This window comes from Pipistrellus kuhlii, unplaced genomic scaffold, assembly GCF_014108245.1.
Source record: "Pipistrellus kuhlii isolate mPipKuh1 unplaced genomic scaffold, mPipKuh1.p scaffold_m20_p_9, whole genome shotgun sequence".
Taxonomy (NCBI): Eukaryota; Metazoa; Chordata; class Mammalia; order Chiroptera; family Vespertilionidae; genus Pipistrellus; species Pipistrellus kuhlii.
Genome location: NW_023425595.1, coordinates 12200674 through 12227654, shown reverse-complemented (window position 1 = coordinate 12227654; position 26981 = coordinate 12200674). Strand labels below are relative to the sequence as shown.

Sequence of the window (26981 nt, the reverse complement as noted above, 5' to 3'; positions counted from 1 at the left end):
ACACTTAGAGGTAAGTCTAAACAGGGTTAGAGAGAAGCCTGAAAGGGAGGAATGCAAGAGAGGCAGGATGGATACAGCTCAGAGAATGTTTTACCGAGTTCAGCCTCTTCTTGGTAGGGACTAAGAATGCGGTTATATGCTGACTCAGTCGAGGGGAAGGAGAGAAACTGAACTCAAGTTTGGTTAACAAGCAGTTTGTTCTGAAATGTCAGTGGGGATTCACAGTTAGCTAATCATTCATGAGACAAACAATGAGAATTTAGAACATCAGCATCTAGCTCTATTAGAAGTAAACAAGGAGGACATCCATGTGTCTTAGGTCAGATTGGGAAAGGCTGGTTCCCTGCAGTCAGCCATTTCAGGAATGTACCAGCCAGAGAACTGCATCTATTGAAATACACTTTGACCTCAGCCTTTTGGCTGGCTTTGAGAATTAGCTCTACAAGTCTTTTTGCTTTAATTATTTGAAGGGTATTGTTGAAGATTTTAACTGCTATATAATTATTCTGAATATGGCTGCATGAGACAAGTGTTGGAGGGGATATGGAGCACATGGAAAGCCCCTCCACTGCTATGGGAACATAAACTAGTGCAGCCACTTTAGGAAAACACTTTGGCAGTTTCCTTTGAAGTTCAACATACGTGTGACTATACATATGCACTTCTATGCATTTCCCTAAAAGGAACAAAAATTTAAGTTCAAATATTTTACATGAATGTTCATAGCAGCTTTAGTTATAATCATTAAATATGAGAAACAACACAAATGTTTTTCAACAAGTGACCAGATAAGCAAATTTTGGTAGATCCTTGCAAGGAAATACTATTAAGCAATATAAGGAAATGAACTATATATATAACAATTTGAACTATTCTCAAAGACATTTTTACTATTGGAGCATAGACTAAAAAAGATTCATACTAACTAATTTCTTATATTTGATATTATGTAAAGAAAATCAAATTAATGATTGTTAGGAACTGGAAGTAAGAGAAATATGAATTGCAAGGGACATAAGGTATCCAAATTGACCAAATGTTATTATGGTGCTAGTTACACAAATATATATATATATATATATATATATTAAAACTCATAAAGTGTCGGCTTAAAGTTGGTATTATACACTTAAAGTTAGTATTGTATGTAAAGTATATCTCAACTAGAAGCCTGATGCATGAAGATTCATGCTAGATGGGCTTTTCTTTCCCTTGCTGCCAGCACCACCTTTCCACTCCGGCCCAGCCCCTTTCCCCTCAGGCCCCAGAGCTGCCTCTTTCTGCTCCAGGAGCCATGTCTTTTCATTCTGGGAGCCACCTCTTTCTGCTCCAGCTCCACTTTCCCACACTGCCCAGAGGCCCTGAGAGACTGGAGGTGGGGCAGAAAACCTGCATTGTCGCCATGGCAATGACACAAGTGTCCTGCTCCCATCACTGGGCGCCTGTGTATGCAAATTAACCACCATTTTTATTGGGCTAATTTGCATATCACTCCTGACTGGCTGGTGGCATAGTGGAGGTACAGTCATTTTACATGTTTGTCTATTATTAGGTAAGATTAAGCTGAACAACAAACAATAAAAATAGTCTGAAAAAAATTAAATATGTAATTTAGACCTCATTTCACATAAAATGTTCTAAATAACAAAATATTAGAAACAGGATTAAATAATTTTTTGGGGGGATTCAATAATTTTAAACATTTTTTCAGATGTCTTTAACACATAGTTGAATTTGGAAAACATTTTACTACAGCACTTGTTTTTCTTCTATATAAGCATTCTTTTATATATTTCTTTATTTTTTATTTTTTGCTCTAGAAGCAAGAAAATATAGGCTTTATTTAAGTTAAAGTGATAGTAATAATAAAAATGGTTGACACATACTGAGTACTATTTAGATGTAAAATTAAATGTCTCACTTACCATGAGCCAGACTGCATATAGTTAGTCATTCAATAAACATTTTGGATGACAGTGTAGAAACTGTTGCTTCTACTAATGATAATAAACAGGATACTAATAATTATAATAATTAATTGAGTGCTTACTATGTCCCAGGCACTGTTCTAAGTACCTTACATATATTGATTTATTTAATTGTTCAGCTACTCTATGGGACAGTTGCTATAGTCATTGTCATTTATAGAAGAGAAAACCAAGGCACAGAAGAGTTAAAGTAAATTGCCCAAAGGCATATAGCTTCTAATTGGCAAATGAGGCTTGTCATGAATAAAAGTTAATCTCAAAGGGCACTCATTGATGCTTAGAGAATATAGTTGTTAATCTCAGTAAATCCTTTATTATTGGAATTTTGGAGAATATAAAAATTAAAATGAAAATTTAGAAATATTTTTTTAAAGAATAAAATATATGAAAAAATAATTTTAGAAAGTAGCACCTGTGCCTTCTGCCAGACTTATCCTTCCTTAGAGTTAGTGAGGAGTGTAGTGAATGGGCATCAATGAAATGGCTGGGATAAAGGCCAGACGATAAGCTAGAACTACCTATTGGGTCTGTATTGGGTCTCAGTATGCTATCTAGCACTTCTCATTCCTTGATGTTTCTTGATCCCCTCTTTAGGATAAGGTCCCTGCCAAGATGTTCCAATTACAAGGCCCACAACTGCTGCAGATGCTAGAGAAATCCTTGAGGAAATGCCTCCCTGAGTCTCTAAAGGTGAGTGCAACCTCTTAGGGCAAAAGGAATAGGGACTGTCTATGAAAAACGTGGGAAAGAGAATTAGCACTCACCGAGCCCCTGTTCTGTGCCAGTCACTCACTCATCTTGCATCTCACATAGTTCACATCATCTTGTTGCCAGGCAAGTCTATTATATCCATGTAACCTAAGAGGATCTGGCAGTTATATGACTTGACCAAGATCACAGATGTAGTGAGTGGCAATGCTATGATATAAACCCACTATGGTCTTTACTGTGTGATGACCCAAGACCATTCCTTTGTGTCTTTTAAGAATTATGTCAGATAGCAATAGAAGTGTTTCCAGAATTTAAAAGTTGACTGTAACTAACACATTGCTATCTAAATTATTCTTTCTAAATAATCAAGTGAGTGCTGAAAATTTAAACATTATGATTCTTTGAAATTTATAATGGGTCTATTTTTATTTTATTAAAACCAAATGGATTATATCTAATTTGAGATTATACAGATATTTAGGTTTAGAAATAGAACAATGATCTTTTCCATAGAGATATTCTTGTTTTTTTGTTTTTGTTTTTGTTTTATATATATATATATATATATATATTGCAATAATATATTTTGGAAAAGGGCTAGAATATCACCAGGGATAAAAAGTGCCATTGTATTATGATCGAAGTATCAATTCACCAAAAAGAGCAACAACAACAAAAAAATGCTAACATGTCTACACATAACAACAGAGGCTCAAAGTACATGAAGTAAAAACTGATGGAACTGAAAGAAGAAATAGATAAACCCACAGATATAATTTAAGACCCCAACACTTCTCTCTCAATAATTTATAGGCTATATATAAAACCTGTAAGGATATAGAAGAGCTGAGCAATAATATAAGCCAACTTGAACAAACTGACATTTACATAATATTTTTCTCAACAATAGCAAAATGCATATTATTTTAAAAAGCATATTGAACATTTATCAAAATAGACCATATTTAAATTTTTTAAAAAGAATTGAAGTCATATCAAGTATGTCCTTGTATTACATGGAATTAAAATTTAAAAGAGCCCTAGCTAGCAGACTGAAGGTCCCTGGTTTGATTCTGGTCCAGGGCACATTCCTCTGTGGCAGGCTCCTTCCCAGTCCAGGCCCAGGGCATGTGCAGGAGGCAACCAATGGATGTGTTTCTCTCACATTGATATTTCTGTCTTTCCCTCTCTCTTTAACTCTCTAAAAATCAATGAAAAGGATAGATGCACTCTCCCAGAAGCAAGGCGGAAGTGTGCAGGACACTGTGGGGCTGAGGCAGAAGAGGCAGGGGCAATGAGTGGTCTCAGCTGACTCTTAGGAGGGGGAAGGAGGAAAAGGGACAAACCCCTGAAGAGGCTATATAGAAACTGAAGGAAACAAAGATGATACTGATCAAGAAACAGGAGTTTCCAGAACAGAAGATTCAATAGGAGCTACACACAGACAAGAAGCATGGGACCAAAAATAAGAGAGGGATATTGACAATGTGGATGAACTGGTGGCCGAACAACAGGAGGTGGCCCAGCAGATTTCTGTTGCCATTTCTCAGCCTATGGGCTTTGCAGATGATGTGAATGAGGATGAACTGTTGGAGGACCTAGAGGACCTAGAACAGAAGGAATTGGCTCGGAAGTTATTACATGTGGGTGACAAGGAAGAACCCCCAATCAAACTGCCCAGTGTACCCTCTACACATCTGCCTGCAGGGCCAAGAGTACCCAAGATGGTGGCGTAGTAAACACCTAAACTGCTGTCTTGCACAACAATTTCAAAACTACAACTAAAAGACAAAACGTCTATCACCCAGAGCCACTGGAGGGCTGGCTGAGTGGAAGTTCTATAACTAAAAGGAAAGAGAAAAGAGCATTCAGTGCACAAGTGCTGAAAAGCCGATGTATGGGGGGTGCGTGCGAACTGGACTGGCGGTGGGTGTTGCTTTCTTCAACCTGAAGGGAGACAAACTCCTGATTTCTCTGAAATCCAGTTCCTGGAAAGAAGCTGGACTATCTGATTAAAGAGATTGGATAAAAGTCTTACACATATAGATGAAGACAGTGGCAAGGGGTAAGGGCATTGGGTGGGGTCGGGAATCAGGTGGAGAGAGGGTATGGGAGGGAAAAAGAGGAACACCTGTAGTAATCTGAACAATAAAGATTTATTTAAAAAATAAAAGTAATAAAAATCAATGAAAAAATATTCTTGTGTGAAGATTAAAAAAATGTTTTAAAGAGACCTCATTGTGCTATTTATTAACACAATTTGTCTTAAGGCAAGGTGGACATAATATACTTCAAAGGGTAGGGTTTACAGAAGCATTGTCAGATTGGGGAATAGCTTATAGCTGTTCAGATGTTTGGCCAACAGGAGGTAATAACATGCAGATTTAAGAGTTGTCTGGCAGTAGACAATCCTATTCAGGTTTGGAGAAAGGCCGTTCAGCCAGTTCCAACAGGTAAACTACATAAGTGGCTAAGCTTCACCAACCTTTTGATTAAACTCTTGTAATTATTACAGGCTGGGATTGGTTCCCAGCACAAGGAGGGACAGAACTCCTAAAATAGAGCATAAAAAAAAATGCAAACATGTTCTGCATTGGTCCATGGACTGAAGGAGCACTCAAGCTATTCACATTTTCTCTCTTTTTACTTTTGCTACCCTGTCCCCATTCCTTGGATTAGTTACTCTTATTGACTCTGTAATGAAACTCTACTAATGTGGTAAACAGGCTAAGCATGATGAGGACACAAGATAGAGGTAGTAGCAAACCTCCCTCCTTTGTTTTCTCACACAGATGCATTGATATTCAAATGATCACTTCTATGAATCCCCCCTTTCTTTTCTGAGGATGATAGATCAAGAGTTAATGTGGGATAGTGAGCATGTTAGAATGAAGAGGCTCTGGGTTTAAATTCTATCTAACTCAGCCACGTTGAGCCTCAGTTTCCTTCTCTATGAAAGTGAGACTAAGAAGAGCCCACTTGAGTAATATTTAGGATGCTTATCTGCAGCCTTGGAATGGGCAGTGGAGAGAGCACAGCTTATACTAAAAAAAGGAGGATCCTAAAAGCTTTAGTAACACCATTCAAGTGATATTCTGTTCTGCATTTATGTAAGAAAATAGATCTGATTCTGCAAATCAGATCTTATCCATATCTTTCCTACTACCTTGCTCTTATTACAGGTACTTGAAACTGGGAAGGGAAAGAAGGAATAGTCTACACAATCTGACCCTCCTTCTAGTCTCAGGCCTCGCAGTCTCATACACATTGCAGATGCATGGCAGGGCCTGTAGGGGCAAAGAGCAACTTGGCATTTGGTGGTGGTATTATAGTTCACTGCCAGCCTCTGAACCTTGCAGAGCCAGCTTCTTCACCCTGAACGCAGAGAGGAAGGGCTGGATTTCATGACACCAGAAGAATTTGCTCTGTGCAATATCCACTTTATAAGCCTCAACTCAGCAATTCTTGGAATGCACTATGTTAGATCCTATTTAACTGCCTGGATTAAGAGGTAATTGCATCATGGAGAAGTCTTCCATTCTCATTTGTCTCTGGGGACACCTGTGAAGTTCGGTGTGGAGGCAGCTCCCCAGGTAAGGGCTCATGCTTCTCTCCTCCCCCCAAAAAACATAATCATTGCTTTGTGGTCCTCTCCACTTATATGACACAAACCTCAATATCCATATTGTGTTATGTTCAGTAATGCCATATGCCTAAGGATAAGGAATAACTTCAACTTCAAGAATGTACATCTAGCACCTACTCTGAAACAGGCAACATTTTAGGCACTGAAAAATTTAATAGATGAATGAATGAAGAGAAATTTGGGCACTTTCTGAAAGTAGGTGGGTGATTGGAGCACTTAATGTGGGAAAAACTGAAAACATGATCATATTTAATCCTCCTGATTATATTATAATTTATTTTTTCCCAATGAATATTAGTTGCATCATACATTAATCAAAAAGAAAAATGTAAAAATTGACCCTTTTAATTTATTTCATTTTTCCAATCATCATTTATACTCTCTAAGCCAAGCATGTCAAACTTGCAGCCTGAGGCCCACAACGAATATTTTTTCAGCCCAGACAATATAATCCTATATAATAAAAGCATAGTATTCAAATTGTCCCCTCAACTGGGAGTTGTCTGGGAGTTCAACCAAGGGGAAAAGGGGCGGGGCAGGCCCAGGGGGAAAAGAGGGAGTACCTGGCTGACAGCTAGCAACTGGCAGCCAGCAGCCACTAGGGATTCTCCCAGTGCATGAATTTCATGCACTGATTATCTAGTGATATATAAGTAATGTTTTAATAAAAATTTTGTAACTTAATTTTTACAGTATCCTGTCATACATAATTATTAATAACTACAATGTTCACTAATGACTTATTACTATAATTATTGTGTTGCATTTATTTACCTTACATACCTTATGTCCAGGCACACCATTTCTCTCCACTAATACAAGCAGTGAATATTTTAGCAGCCGATTCCACATCATTAGTCTTGGACTGACTTGTTTGATGTGTGCAACAGGGAATATTTCACTTTTGGAGAACAAGAAAAATAGGTTTATTTGCATTATGCTTATTAATTTGTGCAGTTAGTCAGTGTCTGGTAAGTTAATGTTCAAGAAAAAAATATTAATTTTTATTAAACTGTTCTATTATTTTATGTTAACAATTACTCACTTATTACAGCCCTTTGTATTGAGCAGGTCTCTATAAAAAAAAACACCCTACGTTTATATGAAATTTGAAGTTTTTGTTGTTTCGCAGGCCACTTAAACTTAAACCTTGTTTATTTGGCCTGTTTTATCCTTTGAGATTGACATGCTTGCTCTAAGCCCTCTTTCACCTCCACCCATCCCCTCCACTGTTGCAATCACCATTCTGTTGTCCATGTCCATGAATTCTCTCTTTCTCGTTTGTTTTTTTTTCCCCCTCTCAATTGCTCCAACACTCTCAATACCCTCCCCTATACCAGAGCTGTCAGCCTGCTCTCTATTTATGAGTGAGCCTCCTTGGAATTTCAGTCTCCTCTTGATTATGCACAGGATATATTGAGGAGGGTACAGAAAAGTTAATGGAAGTTTAAAAGACAATAAAGTGTTGGCACAACCTTGTGACAGAGCCATGACCTTGAACATAGGACCCAGGGAGAGGTTCTTCATCTCACACTCTGCTGCCTGAAGATTCCACAGCATGCTACACAAGTTCTTTTTAAAAAAATTAGCTCACTGTGTGGGGGAGGAAAGAGATCAAAGTACACTCTTCAAGATCACTATACTCAGACAACATATTTCATCTTCTGGAATAATCTGCTGCTCCTTGTCTTTCCCTGAGGATCTCTGCAGAGATTGAGTGAGAGAACAGCTTTGCAGGTGAGAACAAGGGAGAATCATTGCTCTGGGACCCCTCATCTCTCTTTGCTTCCCCTCTGTAGGGGAGTGATTCACAATGCTACTGTTGGGTGTGCATGAAAGTTTTGGAATTTTGCAGGGGAAAATAAAGCAATTCCATTTGAGAAATCTGTATTAGGAACCTAGAGTGTATGACGCAATACCCTAGTTCTGTGAGAAATTTTCGATTGACTAAAGTCAAGCTTTTGCTCTGAATTAGTAAATAAATGTGAAAAAATTAAGAGTTTTCCATTGGTAGATAAGTAACAGAAAATGTAACATTCCATGGGGAGGAATATACTGGCAAAGGTGACATTTATATAGCATAGTTTGTACGTGCAAATGTTTATTTTTTTTAAATTCCTGGTAACAGTCTAAGGTTTTTTTCCCTTGGATAAATAATGTCTAGGAAAATTACATTCCCTGCTTAGAGCTTCAAAAGGACAATGTAGATTCTGGTACTAGGACTACAATTCAGATGAGATTAATTATTAACTGAAAGGCATAAAAATAAATGTAGTTTTAATCTCAGATTAATGCCATTTTTTCCACCTTCTTTATGTTAATTTTAAGCTTCTCCCATATGGCACCATATATATCATAAACTTTGTATGAATGGGTCTTAGAGTAGTAAAGTAATGATAGGTCATTCCTTAATTACCATGTGTCAGATTTCATAGATTCTCCCACATTTAAACTTCATCAGAAATTCTTGTGCAGAAAAAGAATCACTCAATAGACTTTTTGGATGATATGTGGTTAAATTTTGCTTCTACTAATGTAGAGAATACTGATTATAATAATTAATTGAGTGATTATTATGTCCCAGATACTCTTCTAAGGAGCTTACATGTTCTGATTTATTTAACTGTTCAATTACTCTATGGTGCAGGTTCTATAGTCATTGTTATTTATAGAGGAGAAAACCAAGGCACAGAAGAATAAAGTGACTTGCCTAATGTCATATAGCTTCTAATTGGCAAAGTCAGGCTTGTCATGAATGGAAGCTTAACCTCAAAGGATGCTCATTCATGCTTAGAGAATATATTTCTTAGTCTCTGTGAATCCTTAATTACTGGAATGTAATACGATTTAAAAATCAAAATAATATTTTCAGAAATATTTTTTTTAAAGTTTAAAAACATTAAAAAATAACTTCAGAAAGAGGCATCTAATGACTCAGCACCAGACTTGCTGCCATTTCTCCTGGATCCCCACCTCTTCCCAACCTCTCCCCAGACTCCACAAGTCTGCACCTTCTCCTGCACCTCTGCCAATTTTAGTGAACCCAGGACTGGCCATGGGATTGGAAACCAAGACCCCAGAGATTCACAACTGCAACTTGTCTTAGTGGGTAAGACTGGATCAGGGAAAAGTGCCACAGGGAACAGCATCCTTGGAAAGAAAGCATTTAATACCAGCAATGCAGCAAAATCCAGCACCAAGGTCTGTCAGAAAGGAAGCAGCACGTGGAATGGGAGAGAAATTGTTGTCATGAACACACCTGGCATTTTCAACACCGAGGAACAGGATGCTGACATGCAAAGGCAGATTGCTAAATGCATCCTCCTGACCTCCCCGGGGCCTCATGCTGGGCTCCTGGTGGTCCCTCTGGGTGGGTACACGAAGAACAAAAGGCCATGGAGACTGGTTTGGCTCAGTGGATAGAGCAATGGCCTGTGGACTGAAAGGTCACAGGTTTGGTTCTTGTCAAGGGCATGTACCCTGGTTGCTGGCACAAGCCCAGTAGGAGGTGTGCAGGAGGCAGCTGATGGATGTTTCTAACTCTCTATCCCTCTCCCTTCCTCTCTGTAAAAAATTAATAAAATATATATATATTTTAAAAAGGCCATGGAGAAGATGCTGTCAAATATTTGGATACAAAGCTAGGAGATACATGATTCTCTTATTCATCATGAAAGATGATCTGAATGGCATGGAGTTCCATGATTACTTAAAGGAAGCTCCAAAAGGCATTCAAGATCTGATAGAACAGTTCAGGGGTCGTCACTGTGAGTTCAACAATAAGGCAACAGGAGCTAAGCAGGAGGCTCAGAGGGCACAACTGTTGGACCTGGTCCAGCGCATGGTGATGGAGAATGAGGGAGAATTCTCCACTGATAAGATGTACCAAAGGGCTGAAGAGGAGATTCAGAAATAGGTTCAAGTGAAACAAGAAAAATACAAAGCTGATCTGGAGAGAGATAAAGGAAAGTAAGAGAAAAAATATATATTTTTTAAAAAAAATCAGAAACCTGGAGGATAAACTGGAGCAAGAAAAAAGAAAGGTAGAAATGGAGAGGGAATTGGCAGAAAGGGAGATTTGTTATATAAAAAGGCTTCAAGAAGCCAGAGATGAAGTTGAGAGTAAGCAAGATATTAATATACTTGACATAATCAAGGATATAATAATGGTGATCACTTTGCCTTTTTTGTTTATTCTATTCAAGAGAAATTAAGCTTTTTGAAAATCTGTTTCCTGTATATTTTCAAGTGTTGCTTCCCATATAACTCATTCCCCGAAGTCAGAGCTCTGTTTCTGTCCTTCAAGTTATCAGGACTGGAGTGTTTAGTAAAGTTTCTTATTGGCAATTGGTAGATATCTGTTTGATTTATTTAACAGGGATGAGACACATTCTCAATTTGCAAAACTCCAAAGTAGAAAGTATGGATTCTCCCTATCATATGAACTCTTTCTTAGAGACAGAGAAAGGGAATGCAGGAGACCAAAAGACAATGATTCTCTAGAGTCTTCCTAGATTGGCACATAATCTCCAACTGTGGCTTCTACTCCACATTTTTGCCTTTTGGATGACAATGATCATTTACCCATGTGGTTAAAGAAATAAATTATTTGCATTAGGTAATGGATAGCTAGAGATGTTTATTGAATTCTTTCTAAATGACCATAAATTTATTGAACTACATTCTTATGGAAAGACTGAAATAGTTCCTTATCACCTTTCCACTCAAGAACAAAGAGTTGTCTGAAAAACAGATTTCTCAGAACTCAACTAAGTGAAATGCCAGAAAGAGTAAAAAACAGAGATTCAACAGCTAAAAGAACAATGTTCTAATATTGAGATGTTTCTGTAGAAAGTCTTTGAGCAACCTCAAGGTAACAACTTTTCTGAATAACTAGTTCTCTTCTCTTCTCTTCTCTTCTCTTCTCTTCTCTTCTCTTCTCTTCTCTTCTCTTCTCTCTCTCTCTCTCTCTCTCTCTCTCTCTCTCTCTCTCTCTCTCTCTCTCTCTTTGTAAAATTAACTATTGCTACTGCACATTCATCACCCCACACCTTGATTATTTACTGCTAGGTGGATCATTCCACACTGCTTCTCCTTCCTACTTCAATTATTTGCTTATTGTTACTATAATAAAACTTTTCTATTCTATCATAAAAGAAAGAAAGAAAGAAAGAAAGAAAGAAAGAAAGAAAGAAAGAAATAAAGAAAGAAAGAAAGAAAGAGGCACCTGTGCTTTTTTGCCAGACTTATGCTTTCTTTGAGTTGGTGAAGAGTTGAGTGAATGGGGCACCAATGCAATTCCTGGGATAAAGGCCGGACTATTAGCTAGAACTGCCTTCTTTGTTCCTTTGTATGTATTCCAGCACTTCTCATTCCTTGATGTTTCTTGATCTCCTCTTTAGAATTAGGTACCTGCCAAGATGTTCCAATTACAAGACCCACGAATGCTGCAGATGCTAGAGAAATCTTTGAGGAAATTCCTCCCTGAGTCCCTAAAGGTGAGAGTGGAATCTTCTTAGGGAAAAAGGACAAGCATCTGTCTGTGGAAAAGGTGGGAGAAAGCCGCCCTCATGTTTTGGCTCAATGCCAGACAGTCCAGTTTCTCCCCGTATGAGTCTGGGTCCCCAGAGTCTCACCTGGAGCTGGAGTTCAGAGCAGTCTGGAGCTTGTGTCTCCCTCCTGATTGAAAAAGACAACAGTGTCCTCAGTTGCTTGCCCCTTTTCCACACATGTGCACCTCTATACTTCCGCACTTAACTTCTGCACCTCCTCCTCTCAGTGTGATTTTCCCTTTTCTTCTAGTTGTATAATTTCCACTCAGCCTGCCTTCCCATGGTTCTGGATGATATCCATTTTGTCTTTTAGTCGTAGTTGAAGTGGTTGCACGTGACAGCAAGTTCAGGTGTTTACCTACGCCATCATCGTGGTTTCTTCACTTATTACTTTTTAAAGTACATTGAATATTTACAAAAATAGATCATATTTAAAAAAATTTAAAAGATTAGAAGTTATATCAAGTAGGTCCTAATCAATGTGGAATCAAACTTAAAATTTAACAAAACTTAAGCATTATCTGCAAAATATCTACATATTTAGAAATTATACAATACACTTCTAAATAAACCATGCTTTAATGTCACAGATAAGCTATAAAATACTTTATTTGTGTGAAAATGGAAGTACAACATCTCTAATGTTCAGGGATGCAACTAAAGCAGTGATAAGCGGGAAATTCAGTGTTTGTACTATAAGAGAATAATGGTCTCAAATCAATCTTTCAAGTTTTCTCTTAAAAATTAGCAAAAGGAAGGTAAATTAATCCCAAAGCAAATAGAATTAAGGAAATTATAAAAGATAAGAGTGAAACCAATGAATGTGGGGACAGAAGAGCAATTAAGAAAATCAATGATTTCAAAATTTTGTTCTTTGAAAATATTAATAAACAAACCAAGAAATTAAGAAAGAAGCAAATTACCCACATTAAGAATGAAATAGGGGACATTACTACAAACCCAATAGACATTATAAGGATACTAGAGACTTGGTGTATGAAATTTCTGCATGGAGCGGGGTTTCCCTCAACTCAGTCTGCACCCTCTCCAATTGGGAACCCGTTGCAGGATGTCCAACTGCCATTTCAGGCCTGACCCCAGACATTGGGCCTATACCAGCAGTTAGATACTCCTCTCACAATCTGGGACCACTGGCTCCTAACTGCTCACCTGCCTGCCTGCTTGATTGCCCTTAATTGCCTCTGCCTGCCAACCTGATCACCCCTAACTGTCCTCCCCTGGTGGCCTGGTTGCTCTCAACTGCCCTCCCCTGCCAGCGTGATTTCACCCCCAATGGCCTTCCCCTGCAGGCCTGATGTTGCCCCCAACTATCCTCCTCTACTGGCCAATTTGGTTCTGATTGGTTGGTTCCTGTACCAGTCAGCATCAAAAGCTCTGCCTCCTAGGCAGCCATTGGTTCCCCATAGCACCCACCTTTGGTTCTGATTGGTTCCTGTGCCAGTTAGCATTTCCAATCCTATTCTGTGCCTGATCAAAGAGGGGAAGGCTGGGAGAGAAAGAAAAGCCTGGATGCTGACAAAGATTAGAAAGAAAGAGGCAGAGAAAGAGAGAGGTTAATTACACTGATCAACAGCTCCCACTGAAGCTGAAGATCAGACACTGACTCACTTTATGTGTCTTAGCCACCTGGGTAGTCAGTGCTGGGTCACCAGGCTGCAGCTGGGCAACCTAGCGCTGACTTCCGGATGGTCAGTGTTTGATCGTGAGTGGTTGTTACAATCCTGGGCTTTTAGTATTAAGATACTGTATAAGGATGTATTATTATCAGAACTAGGCCCATAATTTTCACAATTTATGGCCTGTGAAAAGCACATATTACCTATCACTGACTTTTCCTGCTTCTCTTTCACTTAATGTGGGAATCTTTTGTAGACTTAAGCCACAGGCATTTAGTATAAATCTAAATCACTAATTGTTCTGACTAACATAGGATAGATTAACCGTGGAGAAAGCGGGATCTAGAGTCAGACTGTTGTGATTCCACAATTTACTGTTTTCTGGGAAACATTGCAAAAGTTAAACATCAATGATTCTCAGTGTTCTTGGATGTAAAATGAGTAAAAGCAGAAAGTGTATACTTTTTGATAGATGTTTCTCAATCTTTACTTGGGTTACCAATAAAATATGATAAAATTAATATCCAATTCTTCTTGAAGAGTTATTATCAGGAGTTACAGCAAGTATTTTACATAAACTCAAAGGTCTTACTACCTCTCAATTAATTCCCAGGCTTAAATGAGATTACAGACCTAGACTCACTTGAATGATTTTTGAAATCACTACACTTTCAAAAATATGACCATTGTGCCCTGGATGGATGGTTTAGCTGCCTGGAGCATTGACTCATACACTAAAAAGTTGTGGGATTGATTCCCTATCAGGGCACACAGAAGTTGCAGGTTTAATCCCCATTCTGGGTGTGTACAGGAGGCAATTAATTGCTGTTACTTCTCACATCCATGTTTTTCTCTCCCTTTCTCTTTCTATAAAATCAATAAAAACACATTCTTTGACAAGAACTTTAAAAAAGAAAAGAAAATATGATAATTGTATAGTGTGTGTATGTATGTGTGTGTGGAGGAGGATAGATGTTAAACAAATACATATAGGTAATTTCATTATTTAAAAATTTGGTGTGACTATGTGAGTGGAATAAAATGAAAAAATATTTCACAAAATTCTACAATGTGATAGTGAATGATTTTTAATTAATTTATTTTATATATCTGGATATTTGACTACATAATATCCTCAGGGCTCAACCAAAAAAATTTATTTCTATTGGAGTAATAAAGTAGGACCTGAAGACTGATTGAAGTAGGTGCCCTACCAGTTACTTAACCTGATTTTATAGAAATAATATTCATTCTTATAAAACAGGGCACTGGCCATCCCCCCACTCTCTCACTTTCTCATGATGCTACAGGTTTATGGAACTGTCTTCCACATGAACCAGGGAAACCCATTCAAGCTAAAGGCCCTGGTGGACAAGTGGCCTGATTTTAATACAGTGGTTGTCCGCCCTCAGGAGCAGGTAAGGTACCATGCGTGGAATGCATGCACTTCTATTTGCTTTATGTGTCTACTATGGAGACCCAAGGAACAGAGAAATGAATCATAATGATGTTGAACAGGTCCTTGTCCTCAAGGAGTTTACAGCCTGAAGGAAAGTATAGGTATTACAATATGGTGTGAAAATGTATGAAAACACTCATGAACATACAAGCGACAGAAGCAGCACTGGCTAAGAAGTGATTAAAGCCTAGATGTCAGGGTATGGAGAGAGAGGAAAGGAACCTTCCTGATAACCTTTTCACCCAAACTAGATTTTGGAGATAAATAGATTTTCGACAGCTTGACAAGAACAGAAGGTGCATTCTAAGCATTTGTTTAGCATTGTTTCTCTTGCCTGTGTCAATTTCCATATTGTCATGTTCATGATCCACTTGTTCTGAGACTCTTTAAAATGGAGTAAGATTTACTCTTTCAGTGGAAACTTGCCTTTGATAAGAGCACTTTATTTCTCCCAAGAAGTCCAGAATTACAGAAAAATTCTTTCTGAAGCAATACATGTTTGGTTGATTCAAACTTGTATTTAAGATATAAGATATAAATATGCAAGATATAAATATCCAGTTCAGCAAGTTTTTCTTAAACACAAATTGAATAATTGATTAAATACATAATGTGGTCTTATGATGTAAATGATACACAGATAATGATAGCATGTTAAGAAAAATATCAATATATAAGTTTATAAAATAATAAAGTAGTATAATGAAAATCCTAAACTCAGGTATTCCAGTCCCTTGTTATAATCAGTTTGATTTATATCATGTTACTCAATAAAACAGGAGATGACAGATGACTTTGATCAGTATACCAATACCTACCAAATCTATTCCAAAGATCCCAAGAACTGTCAAGAATTCCTTGGCACATCAGACATCATCAATTGGAAACAACATTTACAGATCCAAAGTAAGTAAGAAATTTGGGGTGTGTGTTAGCTGCTAAGACAGCTAATGTCTAAACGTGGTGGGTCACTTTTCATCTCAAGAATATTCACCTCTTACATTTATTCCTTCTACTAAAACTTAGACACTCAACTCGATATTTATTCCTTGTATCAGCTGCCACCACCTTTTTCATCAGTGCAGTAGAATTCAAACATTGCAAATTATAGAGTTCATATAGGGTTCTGTGAGTAAGTAAACTTCTTGTTAGCTGAGGTTATATTTTTGAAGTCATATTCTGGATCCCATAGGGTGTTTAGGTATAAGAGCAGAACGACCCTTGTGGTCTTCATGCCCAGAATAAGAATGATAGCACCCTGTTCCATAAAGCACATCCCAGGTGACAAGAATAATTGTTATGATCATACCCTCCAGAGTCAGGCTCCCTAGGATGGCATCCTTATTCTGCAGGTTAGTTTCTTTGTGATCTTGAACAAGTGATGTAACTTGTCCATTATTCAGTTTTCTTGGATATAAAAAAATGAGGATACGAGGAGTATGTAAAACATAGGGTCAAGGTAAGGATCAAATGTGATATTAGACCAATACCTGGGCATTTTGTATGTGCCCATGCAAACTTGGCTACTATTTTTTTAATTAAATAAATCTTTATTGTTCAGATTATTACAATTGTTTCTCCCACCCCCATAGCTTCTTTCTAGATGGTTCTCACCCCAACCTTTGCCCTTACCTCCCCCCACACCATTGTCCTCATCCATAGGTGCACGATTTTAGTCCAGTCTCTTCTTGCACCTCCCATACCCCTTTCCTTCTTATATCACTTCTCCTTTGATTTCACAGTCATAGAGTCAGGATTTCTAGTACCTCTGTTTCGCATTAGAGAAAGCATGCTCAGGCAGTGACATGGCTAAGGTCACATGGTCATTGGCAACACCAGAAGCAACATTGCCTGGATTTAAATCCTGCAAACATCCATTAGGAAACTTCTTGTAGCATCTCACTTGTTTCCTTACTTTATCCCCACTAGGTTCACAGTCCAGCCTGGAAGAGAATATACACAATCTTGCAGCCATTAAACATGTCAAAGTCAAGCAATCACAATGCATCCTCTATATGATGCCCAAGACAGCCAGAAGACTGCTCCCTTCCCTGCCAGAGGCAAACAACTTTACTCTTAATACTGGCAAACCCAAATCCATGTGAGTTTGAAAAAAGATGCTCTCACTACTCACACCTTTGACTACTTTCCTTCTTACATTCACTCTTGCCTCCCTACAATTCACTTCCAGAGTGATTCTTTTTTTTAAATTTTAATATATTTTATTGATTTTTTTGACCCCCCTCCCTCCTTCCCTTACTTACCCTCCCTCCCCAAAGTTTTATGTCCATTGGTTGTACTTATATGCATGTATACAAGTCCTTTGGTTGATCAGTTATCTCCCCCAGATCTCCCTCCCCTCCCCACTGAAATTTGACAGTCTGCTTGTTGCTTTACTGTCTCTATATCTATCTTTTGGTTCATCAGTTTATGATGAAATAAGCCAATCAATGAAAGGGAAACACCACATGACCTCACTCATTTATGGATAATAAAGAACAGAGTGATTCTTTTAGCATGTAAGATGGATCATGTCCATTCAGCCATTTAAAGTCATTGATATTTCTCAGCTCACCTTGAATAAAGGCTAAAGCCCTTTATGGACCTTCAAGGGCCTGTGAGATCTGGAATTCATCACCTCTTGTATATCATCCTGTCTGACTTGCTTGCTATCACCAGTGGTTCTTATCTTCCTTCTGCAACTTGATCTCATACACTCACACATGCCTTTAAGCCATGGCATATGCTCTTTGTCTACCTAAATGCCCTTCCCTCTGATCGTCATATATTTGTCTCTTTTGTGACATTCATACTCTCAAATTTCCTTAGATGGTTCTTCTCAGAGCACTATTTCTAGAACATCCTTCTCACATAATTCTTCATCACATAACTCAATTTTTATTTTTTATTGCACTTATTATGATCAGAAATTAGCTTATTTGTGTATTTACCTACCTGTTGTTTGATCCTTTCCTATTTTATTTCAAATTTTACAAGAGCAGGCACCCTCTTTATGTTATTCATTGATAGATATTCAACAACCAGAACAGAACACAGACTGGACTAGAATCTTGACAAATATGCTGGAATAAATTTGTGGAGCAAAAGTTTTTTAATAATGAGAATTTAAACAAATAATGTGTTCCACTATTGACTTCCAGTTTAATACTGAATATAACTGAGCAGTGATGGTGGAAATGAGATTTGGAGATGCCCAACCCCTTGGCCCTGTGTTTATTAACATGCCTGGAAAAGTTATATTCACATTGCATTGCACATTACACCTGAAAGATACCTCCAAATATATCAACTCATTTGATTTTTTTTTGTCCATCCCATGAGGTAGACAAGGTAGGTGATATTATCCTCATTTCCTGCCAGAAAACAGGCTTGGATGAACAAATGACTTGTTCAGGTCATGTAAAAGGTCAAGGCACAACTGGGGCTGAGTGTGCATCTTCTAATTCTACATTTTTGAGATAGGCCTGTAATGCTATGGACTTCCCTCTCAGAGTTACTTTTACTAAGGATGTTCTTAATATCCCTATTTTATGAAGAAATAAATGGAGACAGAAAGACATTGTCGGTCATCTTGACCACCCACACTGCTTCTACAGAGCTCACAAAACATGCTAAAGATCACACAGCTAAGTCAGATTATGCATCCATGCATGCTGGCTATAGAGGCATTATCCAGAGACAATTTGGGGGAAAATGAATATAATCCTACACAATGTGTGTGATATTTTCATCTTTTTTTTTCTAACAGTAATGAAGAGTTGTTTAAACTCTCCTCCCTGGATGTTACCCATGCTACCCTGGTGGATAAATTCTGGCATTTCGGTGGCAATGAGAGAAGCCAGAGATTCATCAAGCGCTGTATCCAGACCTTCCCCTCCTTCTGTCTGCTGGGGCCTGAGGGAACCCCTGTATGCTGGAACCTAATGGACCAGACAGGAGAGATACGAATGGGGGCCACTCTTCCTGAGTACCGGGGCCAGGGTCTAATAACCCATATGTTGTTTGCCACTACTCAGGCTTTGGACAAACGTGGCTTTCCTATATATAACCATACAGACAAAGCCAACAATATCATTCAGAAATGCAGTCATAATCTGCACCATGTCCGCTTGCCCTGTGACTGGAATCAGTGGCAATGTGTGCCTCTTTGAAGTAGCCATGAATACAAGACAGAATTGAGTGAGTTGGTCTTACAGCAGGAGAAACATGTGGATGGATGAAAAGAAAAAAGGAATGATGATCAGCAATAAAGCAGTTCATGTTTTGTGAGCTCTGTAGAAGCAGTGTGGGTGGTCAAGATGAGCGACACAGTCCCTGTTCATGAATTTCCCCTGAGTCCAGCAGACCTGGCATAGACAGAAGTTGCTGTAGTCAACCCTGATCTTGTTCTGTTTCCTACACTTGTGGATCTCAGTGATACTCTTTATTAAGCTGCACACTGCCCTAACACTTCTCCTGGACTCCTATCTCCATGTGAATTGTTGTCAATGGGGAAATTGGACAGGTACATTGCAAAAAAATGAAAGTAGGTCACCTTTTTTATCCCACACAAGAATAAACTCAAAATGGATCAAAGACCTAAATGTTAGACCTGAAACCACAAAAATTCTAGAAGAAAAAATAGGCAGTAATATTTTGGACATTTCTCATAGCATTATGTTTTCTGATATATATATATATATATAACTCCTAGAGCAAGGGAAACAAAAGAGAAAAAGTAAATATGACTACATATAACTTAAAAGTTTTTGCACAACAAAGGAAATTATCAACAAAAGGTAAAGACAACCCACTGAATAAGAGAACTTATTTGTGTATATATCTGATAAGAGGTTAAAAATTTGTAAAGAACTTATAAAGCTCAATGCAAAATCTCAAAGAATCCAATTAAGAAATAAGCAAAAGACCAGAACAGACAATTCTTCAAAGAGGACAAACATGGCCATTAGACTTATGAAAAGATGTAACTCAATGTTACTAATTAGTAACTAAATTAGTAACTCAATGTTACTAATCATCAGAGAAATGCAAATTAAAACCCCAATGGAATATCATCTCACCCCTGTCAGAATGGCTATTATCAATAAATCAATAAATGACAAATTTTGGTTAAGATGTGGATAAAGGGGAACACTGATGCACTGTTGGAGGGAATATAGATTAATGCAGCCATTTTAAAAAGCAGTATGGAGTTAGCTCAAAAAATTAAAAATGGATCTGCTTTGTGACCCAAGATTCTACTTCCAAGAATTTATCTGAAGAAACCTGAAATTTGTAAAAATAAATTTTTATTGTTGAAAGTCTTATATACAGTATGTCTCATTTCTCCCCTATTGACACCATCTAGCCTGCCACTACCCCTCACCAACCTGTTGTCTGTGTCCATGGGTTATGCATATTGCATATATGCATACAAGATCTTCAGTTAATTACTCCCCCCCCCCCACCTATATTCTCCCTCCTTCCCTCCAAATTCTGCACTCTATTTTATGCTTCTATATCTCTGGATCCACTCCATTCATCAGTTTATTTTGTTAGATTTTACATATGAGTGAGATATGTGATACTTGTATTTTTCTGACTGACTTATTTTTACTTAACATGATACTGTGCAGGTCCCTCCATGCTATCTCAAAAAGTAAGAAATTCTTCTTTTTTACTGCTACATAGTTATTCATGATATAAATATACCAGGGCTTTTCTATCCACTCATTTATAGATGGGCATCTACTGATCTTAGCTGTTGTAAATTGTGCTACTATAAATATAAAGGTGCATACATTTTCTGAAACACTAATTTGAAAGAATATGTGCATCTCTCTTTTTATTGTAGCATTATTTACAATAGCCAAATTTGAAAGCAGCTCAAGTGCCCATTAGGAGATGAGTGGATAAAAAAACCCTGTGTCACATAATACAATATTACTCAGCCATAAAAAAGGAAAGAAATCTTATCTTTTGCAATTGCATGAATGTACCTGGAGAATATTATTGAAAGTAAAATAGTTCAATTAGAGAAAACAAATATAAGATTCCATTTAAAGGTGTATTCTAATGAACAAAATAAAATAACCAACAAAATAGAAATAGACTCGTAGCTGTTAGAAGAAAGGCAGTAGGGAAGCTGGGTAAAAAAGGTAAAGGAATTAAGCAAAATAAAATTTCATAGACAGAAAACAATATACTAGTCATTCCCAGAAGGAATGTGATTAGGGGGACCTGGAGATGGTAAATGGGGGATAAATGATGATGGAAAAAGACATAGAGACACAACGTGGGATAACGAATACAAAATACAGTATACAGAGGATGTATTTTAGATTGTATACCGACAACTTATATAATTTTATTAACTAACATAACCCCAATAAATTCTATAAAATTAAATTTTAAAAAAATGAATCTCGACAAATATTTAAATGTTTAGCACAGTATTGTTATCTATAAGCACAATGTTGTACAACGGATCTCTAGAACTTCTTCATCTTGCATAACAAACATATTTTTCCCTTTGAACAAGTTATTATGCTTCCCTCTCCCCAGCTCCCAGTAAGTTCTACTTTACTCTTAGCTTCTATGAGTATCATTTAGATGGAATCATACAATATTTGTCCTTCTTTGTCTGGCTTATTTACTTAGCATAATGTCTTCAAGTTTCATCTATCTTGTCACATATGGCAGGATTTTCCTCTTTTTCAAAGACTGAATAATATTCCACTATATACACTGAGTGGCCAGATTATTATGATCTCTGAACACATAATAATCTGGCCATTCAGTGTATATCCTATATAATAAAAGGCTAGTATGCAAATTGTCCCCAGCAGGCAGGCCAGCCAACCGCCCATATCCCCTTGCTCTGGCCAGGCTGGCCAGACCCCACCAATGCATTAATTCATGCACCAGGCCTCTAATATACACTGAGTGGCTAGATTGTAATCTGGCCACTCAGTGTATATAGACCACATTTGCTTTATCAAGTCATCTGTTGATTGACACTTAGGTTGCTTCACTTCTTGGCTATTGTGAATAAGGCTGCAATGAACATGGAAGTGAAGAAAGCTATTCAAGGTCCTGATTTCAACTCCTGTGGATATATTCCCAGAAGTGGGATATCTGGGTAATAAGGTAGATGTATCTTTTTTTTGTGTGGAATTCTCATATTGATTATAACAGTGGCTACACTATTTTACATTCTTATCACTAGTGTACAAAAGTCCCAGTATCTCTATATCTTTGTCACACTTGTTAGTTTCTGTCCCCCCAAAACTGAGCATAGAAAGAACTCAAAACGCTACTAAATAAGTACTATTATTTACTGCTCTTTATATATTCAGAAAAAGAGCATGAAAGATGAGATAGTCTATCTAAGGTCACATCATATGTAAGTAGTGCAGTTAGGATCTCAACCCTGTTAGTTTGGCCCCATTGTCATCCCTCTGAGCCATTATGCTAAGCTGCTTCTAGCATCATTGCCAGCACCTCACTCCATCACTCAGGGAAAAACATGGAGATGAAGACTGACACAAGAGCTTCTAAACCCTTTTCCTTGTACCTGCTCCCACAGAGTGTAAGAAAATTTTCATTAATTACTTCATGTAACACAGCAAGGATAAAAGCATGGAGACAAGGAAGAGCAGAACAATTCTTTGTTACCTAGTACAAAAGCACTCTTGACAGTTGGGGAAACAACCTAGAGAGGTTAAGAAACTAGTTTAAGATACAGGGCTTGGGGGTAGAGGCCCTGGAATCTTCTGAGTGACTGGGTGCAGGTGATAGCTGAAGGAGAGGACTAGGGGTCTGACTTCTAGAACTGGGTACAGAAGGATCCCAGTCTTTTGTTGTAATCAACTTTAGTGAGATACAGATACTACTGGGGTCAAGGGGTCCACTCTCCTTTGATAGTGACAGAATAGTTTCATTGGCCTTTGGCTTTAGAGAAAGAGTAATAAATGATCATAATGACTTTAACCCCGGAGATAAGGTTGAAAATTAATAGTCTAGGAGGGACATGACTCCTAGAAAGGACAAAAAATATGTATGTATACAAACCTGTGTTGTGCTGATCCATGGAGTGAAGGATCATTCAAGCTCTTCTTATGTTCTCTCTGGACAACAGCTACACCTGTCTCTGCTTCTCTGGTTAAAGTTACTCTTGTTGCCTCCACACTGAAACTCTAATGTGGTAAACAAAAATTAACATTGATGAGACAAGATATAGTGTCAAACTTCTTTCCTTAGTTGTTTCACATAGTGGCTTTGGTATTCAAAATATCACTTCTATGAATTCCCTTTTCTTTTCTGAGGATGGTAGAGCAAGAGTTAATGTGGGGGAGTGAGCACATTGGAATAGAGTCTCTGGGTTTAAATTATATCTAATTCAGCCACACTGAGACTCAGTTTTCTTCTTTATAAAAGTAAGACTAAGCCCAGCTGGTGTGGCTCCAGGGTTGAGTGTCTACCCATGAAGCAGGAGGTCACTGTAAGATTCCAGGTCAAGGCATATGCGTAGGTTGTGGGCTTGATCCCCAGTGGGGGAGGGAGGTGAGTAGTCAGCCAATCAGTGATTCTCATCATTGATGTTTCTATCCTTTTCTCTTTCTCCCTTCTTCTCTCTCAAATCAATTAAAACAACTTTTTTTAAAAGTGAGATTAAGAAGTGCCCACATTGAGTCATATTTAGGATGCTTATCTGCAGCTTCAGAATGGGCAGTGGAGAGGGCACCGCTTATACAAAAAAAGAAGAGTTCTAACAGTTTTAGCCACTCCATACATGTGATATTCTATTCTGTGTATGTATAAGAAAATAGATCTGATTCTGCAAATCAGATATCATTTATATCTTGTCTACTACCTTGCTCTTATTGCAGGTACTTGAAAATGAGAAGGGAAGGAAGAAGGCATTGTCTACACAATCTTACTCTCTTATCAGTATCTGGCCTGGTGGTTTCACATACATTTTACAGAGTCATGGCATGGCCTGTGGGGCCAAAGAGCAATCTGGCATTTGGTGGGGGGTAGCTCTGATGGCACACTGTCAGCCTTTGAAGTTTGAAGAGCCAGCTCCTTCACCCTTAACGCAGAGAAGAAGGGTTGGAGTTCATGATAGCTGACACCAAAAGATATTGCTTTGCGCACTGTCCACCTTACAAGTTCAACAATTTCTGGAGGAGACATACTGAAATGCACTCTGTTAGATCCTGTTGAACTGCCTGCATTAAGAGGTAATTGCATCATGGTGAAGTCTTCCATTTTCATTTGTCTTTGGGACATGTGTAAAGATTGGTGTGGAAACAGCTCCCCAGGTAAGGACTTGTGCTTCTCTCCTCCCCCACAAAAGTGACATCCTCTCCACTTAAGTGACACAAATCAAAATGCTCTCCATTTAAGTGACACAAATCAAAATGCTCATATTGTGTTATGTTCAGTAGCACCATATACCAAAGGCACATACATGTGGCTTCTCCTCTGTGAAAAGCAATCTGTTAGGCACTATGAAAAATTTCTTGCAGGTTTCTAATCTGAACTGATTAATGAATGAGGAGAGAGTTGGGCACTTTCTGGGTAAGTGAAGCATATATGTGAGAAACACTGCAAACATCACTATATTTAATCCTCCTGGTTATACGTGTTTTTTTTTTTTGTTTGTTTTTTGTTTAAAAGTTTAAAGGTCAATAAAGTGTTGGCAAAACCTGATGGTAGAACCATGGGACTCAGGGGGAGGTTCTTCATCTCACACTCTGCTGCCTGAAGATTCCACAGCATGCTACACAGGTTCTATTAAGAAATCAGCTCACCGTGTTGGGGAGGAAAGAGATCAAAGTACACTCTGCAAGATCATTATATCAGACAACATATTTCATCTTCTGGAATAATCTGCTGCTCCTTGTCTTTCTCTGAGGATCTCTGCAGAGATTGAATGAGAGAACAGCTTTGCAGGTGAGAACAAGGGAGAATAATTGCTCTGGGACCCCTCATCTCCTTTTGCTTTCCCTCTGTAGGGGAGTGATTCACAATGCTACAGTTGGGTGTGTATGAAAATTTCTGGTTGATTTATATTGAGAATTCTGCAGGGGAAAAGAAAGCATTTCCATTTGAGAAACCTGTAATTAGGAACCTAGGGTGTATAGGGAAGTACCCTAGTAGTGTAAGAAATTCTTGATTGACTAAAGTCAGGGTTTTGCTTTGGATTGGTAAATAAATGTGAGAAGAATTGAGAACTTGCCATTGGTAGTACAGAAAATGTAACAGCCTTTGAGAAGGAATATGCTGATTCAGATGACATTTATATAGCAGTTTGTAGACATACCATACAAGCATTGTCTTCTTTAATCTTTGGTAACATTCTAAAATAGATTTCCCCCCCTTGGATAAATAATGACCAGGAACATTAATTTCCTTCCTTAAAATTTCAAAAGAATAGTCTGGTGCAAGAACTAAAATGCAGATCAGATTAATTGCTAACTTAAAATCATAAGAAATAAATGTGATGTTAGTAATCTCAGCTGAACTGTAATTTTCTTAACTTTTTCATGTTCATTTTAAGACTCTCCCATTTGGCACCATAAATATCATAACTTTCATGTGAATGGGTCTTAGAGTAGTAAAGTTATTTCTTTGAAGAGAAACAAATTGTGTCAGGTACTTTCCAATCAGTTAATATTAATTCACAAAAGTTCATGGACATCAAAAGTAGAACAAGGGTGGACCTTAAATGAATGGTCATTAAAGTAGGTAGAAAAATGAATCTAGACAGCAGTGACTTTCTCCTGATATCTATAGGAGTTTGCAAATCCAAGTTTTAACACAATTGGAGCTTCACATGAATACTTTTTTCCATGGTTCCTAACCCGTATTTCCCAGGAATATGGCAACTAACACCACCCTCCCCTCCAGTTCTCCTATGAGAACCCTATAAACTTCCACTTAGAAGTAATAGCTCCCTCTTATGAAATCTCATAGAGTTTAGGAAAAACTCTTGATTTTCTTGTCCACTAGTTTTAGTCAGTATGCTTGATCCAATCATCTTGAAATCCCAGTTTGATGCAGTGAATCAAAACAGACAAATGCTGTTCATATTAAGTAGTAATATACACTATATACACCTCACCCTTAGGTTTAAGGATGGGATAAAAGCTTAAGAAGAGGTAAGGATTGGGGATACGCTAAGTTAATCAGTTTTTAATATAATTTAAATGTACAATTGAAAAAAAGCCGAGACCGGTTTGGCTCAATGGCTAGAGCGTCGGCTTGGGGACTGAAGGGTCCCGGGTTCGATTCCGGTCAAGGGCATGTACCTTGGTTGCAGGCATATCCCCAGTAGGGGGTGTGCAAGAGGCAGCTGATCGATGACTCTCTCTCATCGATGTTTCTAACTCTCTATCTCTCTCCCTTCCTTTCTGTACAAAATCAATAAAAATATATTTAAAAAAAAAAGAAAAAAAATTATTTCAGTTCCAGACATCAAAATGTCCCCCATAAAAAAGGCTGTATCAAAATGTCATAAAACCCACAGCACATATATGAAGTAATTCAGAGGCATTTTTTTTTTAGTTATGTACATGTTTTTTTTCCTTTATTAGATTATGAGTTATTTACAGGTAATTTATTCAAGTTTCTTCTAAGCTCACAGTTGCTCAGATTATTGATCAGAGTTGTGTATATCAGTCAGGGTTCAAAGAGAAGCAGAAGTAGATGTGTCCCAGGATTCAGCCTTCTGCACTTCTGTGTGGTAGTTCAGCAATTTCTGTAGGCTGTTTCTTCTCATATGATGCTGAAGACTAAACTACCAGAAGAGGTAGTAGGGAAAGAGAAAATAATTTAAAGTGGAAGAGAACAAGAACAAGCAAAACACACACTACAAGCTGGCCCCCACAGGAACCGAGACCTTGTTATTTCTTGCTGACTTTGACCTTGGGAGAATGGGTACTCTGCAAAAGCCAGGCTCCTTCATTAGGGAGCTAAACA

The 26981-nt window shown here is 37.9% G+C and overlaps 2 protein-coding genes and 1 pseudogene across 14 annotated transcripts in view; all 3 read left to right on the top strand.

The window, feature by feature from the left end:
* Positions 1 to 365: 365 nt before the first annotated feature.
* Positions 366 to 19597, top strand: LOC118712811 (glycine N-phenylacetyltransferase-like). Of its 8 annotated transcripts, none has more exons than XR_006740809.1 (6): positions 366 to 471; positions 2583 to 2678; positions 14845 to 14952; positions 15773 to 15899; positions 16923 to 17185; positions 17496 to 18100. XR_006740809.1 is itself a non-coding variant. In XM_036426980.2 (6 exons), exons 2-6 carry the CDS (start codon positions 2601 to 2603, stop codon positions 19163 to 19165), a joined length of 888 nt encoding a protein of 295 aa, XP_036282873.1. In that variant the 5' UTR covers positions 375 to 471; positions 2583 to 2600; the 3' UTR covers positions 19166 to 19597. The 8 variants fall into 8 exon arrangements, 6 of the variants coding, with proteins under 6 accessions (XP_036282873.1, XP_045433430.1, XP_045433431.1 ...); XM_036426980.2 differs by lacking the exon at positions 17496 to 18100 and adding an exon at positions 18763 to 19597 and having other exon boundaries at positions 375 to 471; positions 16923 to 17094; XM_045577474.1 differs by lacking the exons at positions 366 to 471; positions 2583 to 2678; positions 17496 to 18100 and adding exons at positions 6166 to 6292; positions 11748 to 11843; positions 18763 to 19597 and having other exon boundaries at positions 16923 to 17094.
* The window catches only part of LOC118712813 (glycine N-phenylacetyltransferase), a 56010-nt gene continuing 36975 nt past the window's right edge, over positions 7947 to 26981 (top strand). Inside the window, exon 1 of one of the 6 annotated variants that reach the window (XM_036426986.2) lies at positions 7947 to 8082. The gene's annotated coding sequence lies outside the window, so the exon portion shown is untranslated. Of the gene's footprint in view, positions 8083 to 24718; positions 24954 to 26981 lie in introns of those variants that run through there. The other 5 variants (XM_036426985.2, XM_045577479.1, XM_036426988.2 and 2 more) reach the window with 5 other exon arrangements.
* LOC118713005 lies at positions 9872 to 11136 on the top strand (annotated as a pseudogene).

Coding starts and splice junctions, on each gene's coding strand:
- LOC118712811 (XM_036426980.2), top strand. CDS start 2,601: ATGTTCCAATTACAAGGCCCACAACTGCTGCAGATGCTAGAGAAATCC. Junction 14,953..15,772: donor TTGTCCGCCCTCAGGAGCAG/GTAAGGTACCAT, acceptor TCAATAAAACAG/GAGATGACAGATGACTTTGA. Junction 15,900..16,922: donor ACAACATTTACAGATCCAAA/GTAAGTAAGAAA, acceptor TATCCCCACTAG/GTTCACAGTCCAGCCTGGAA.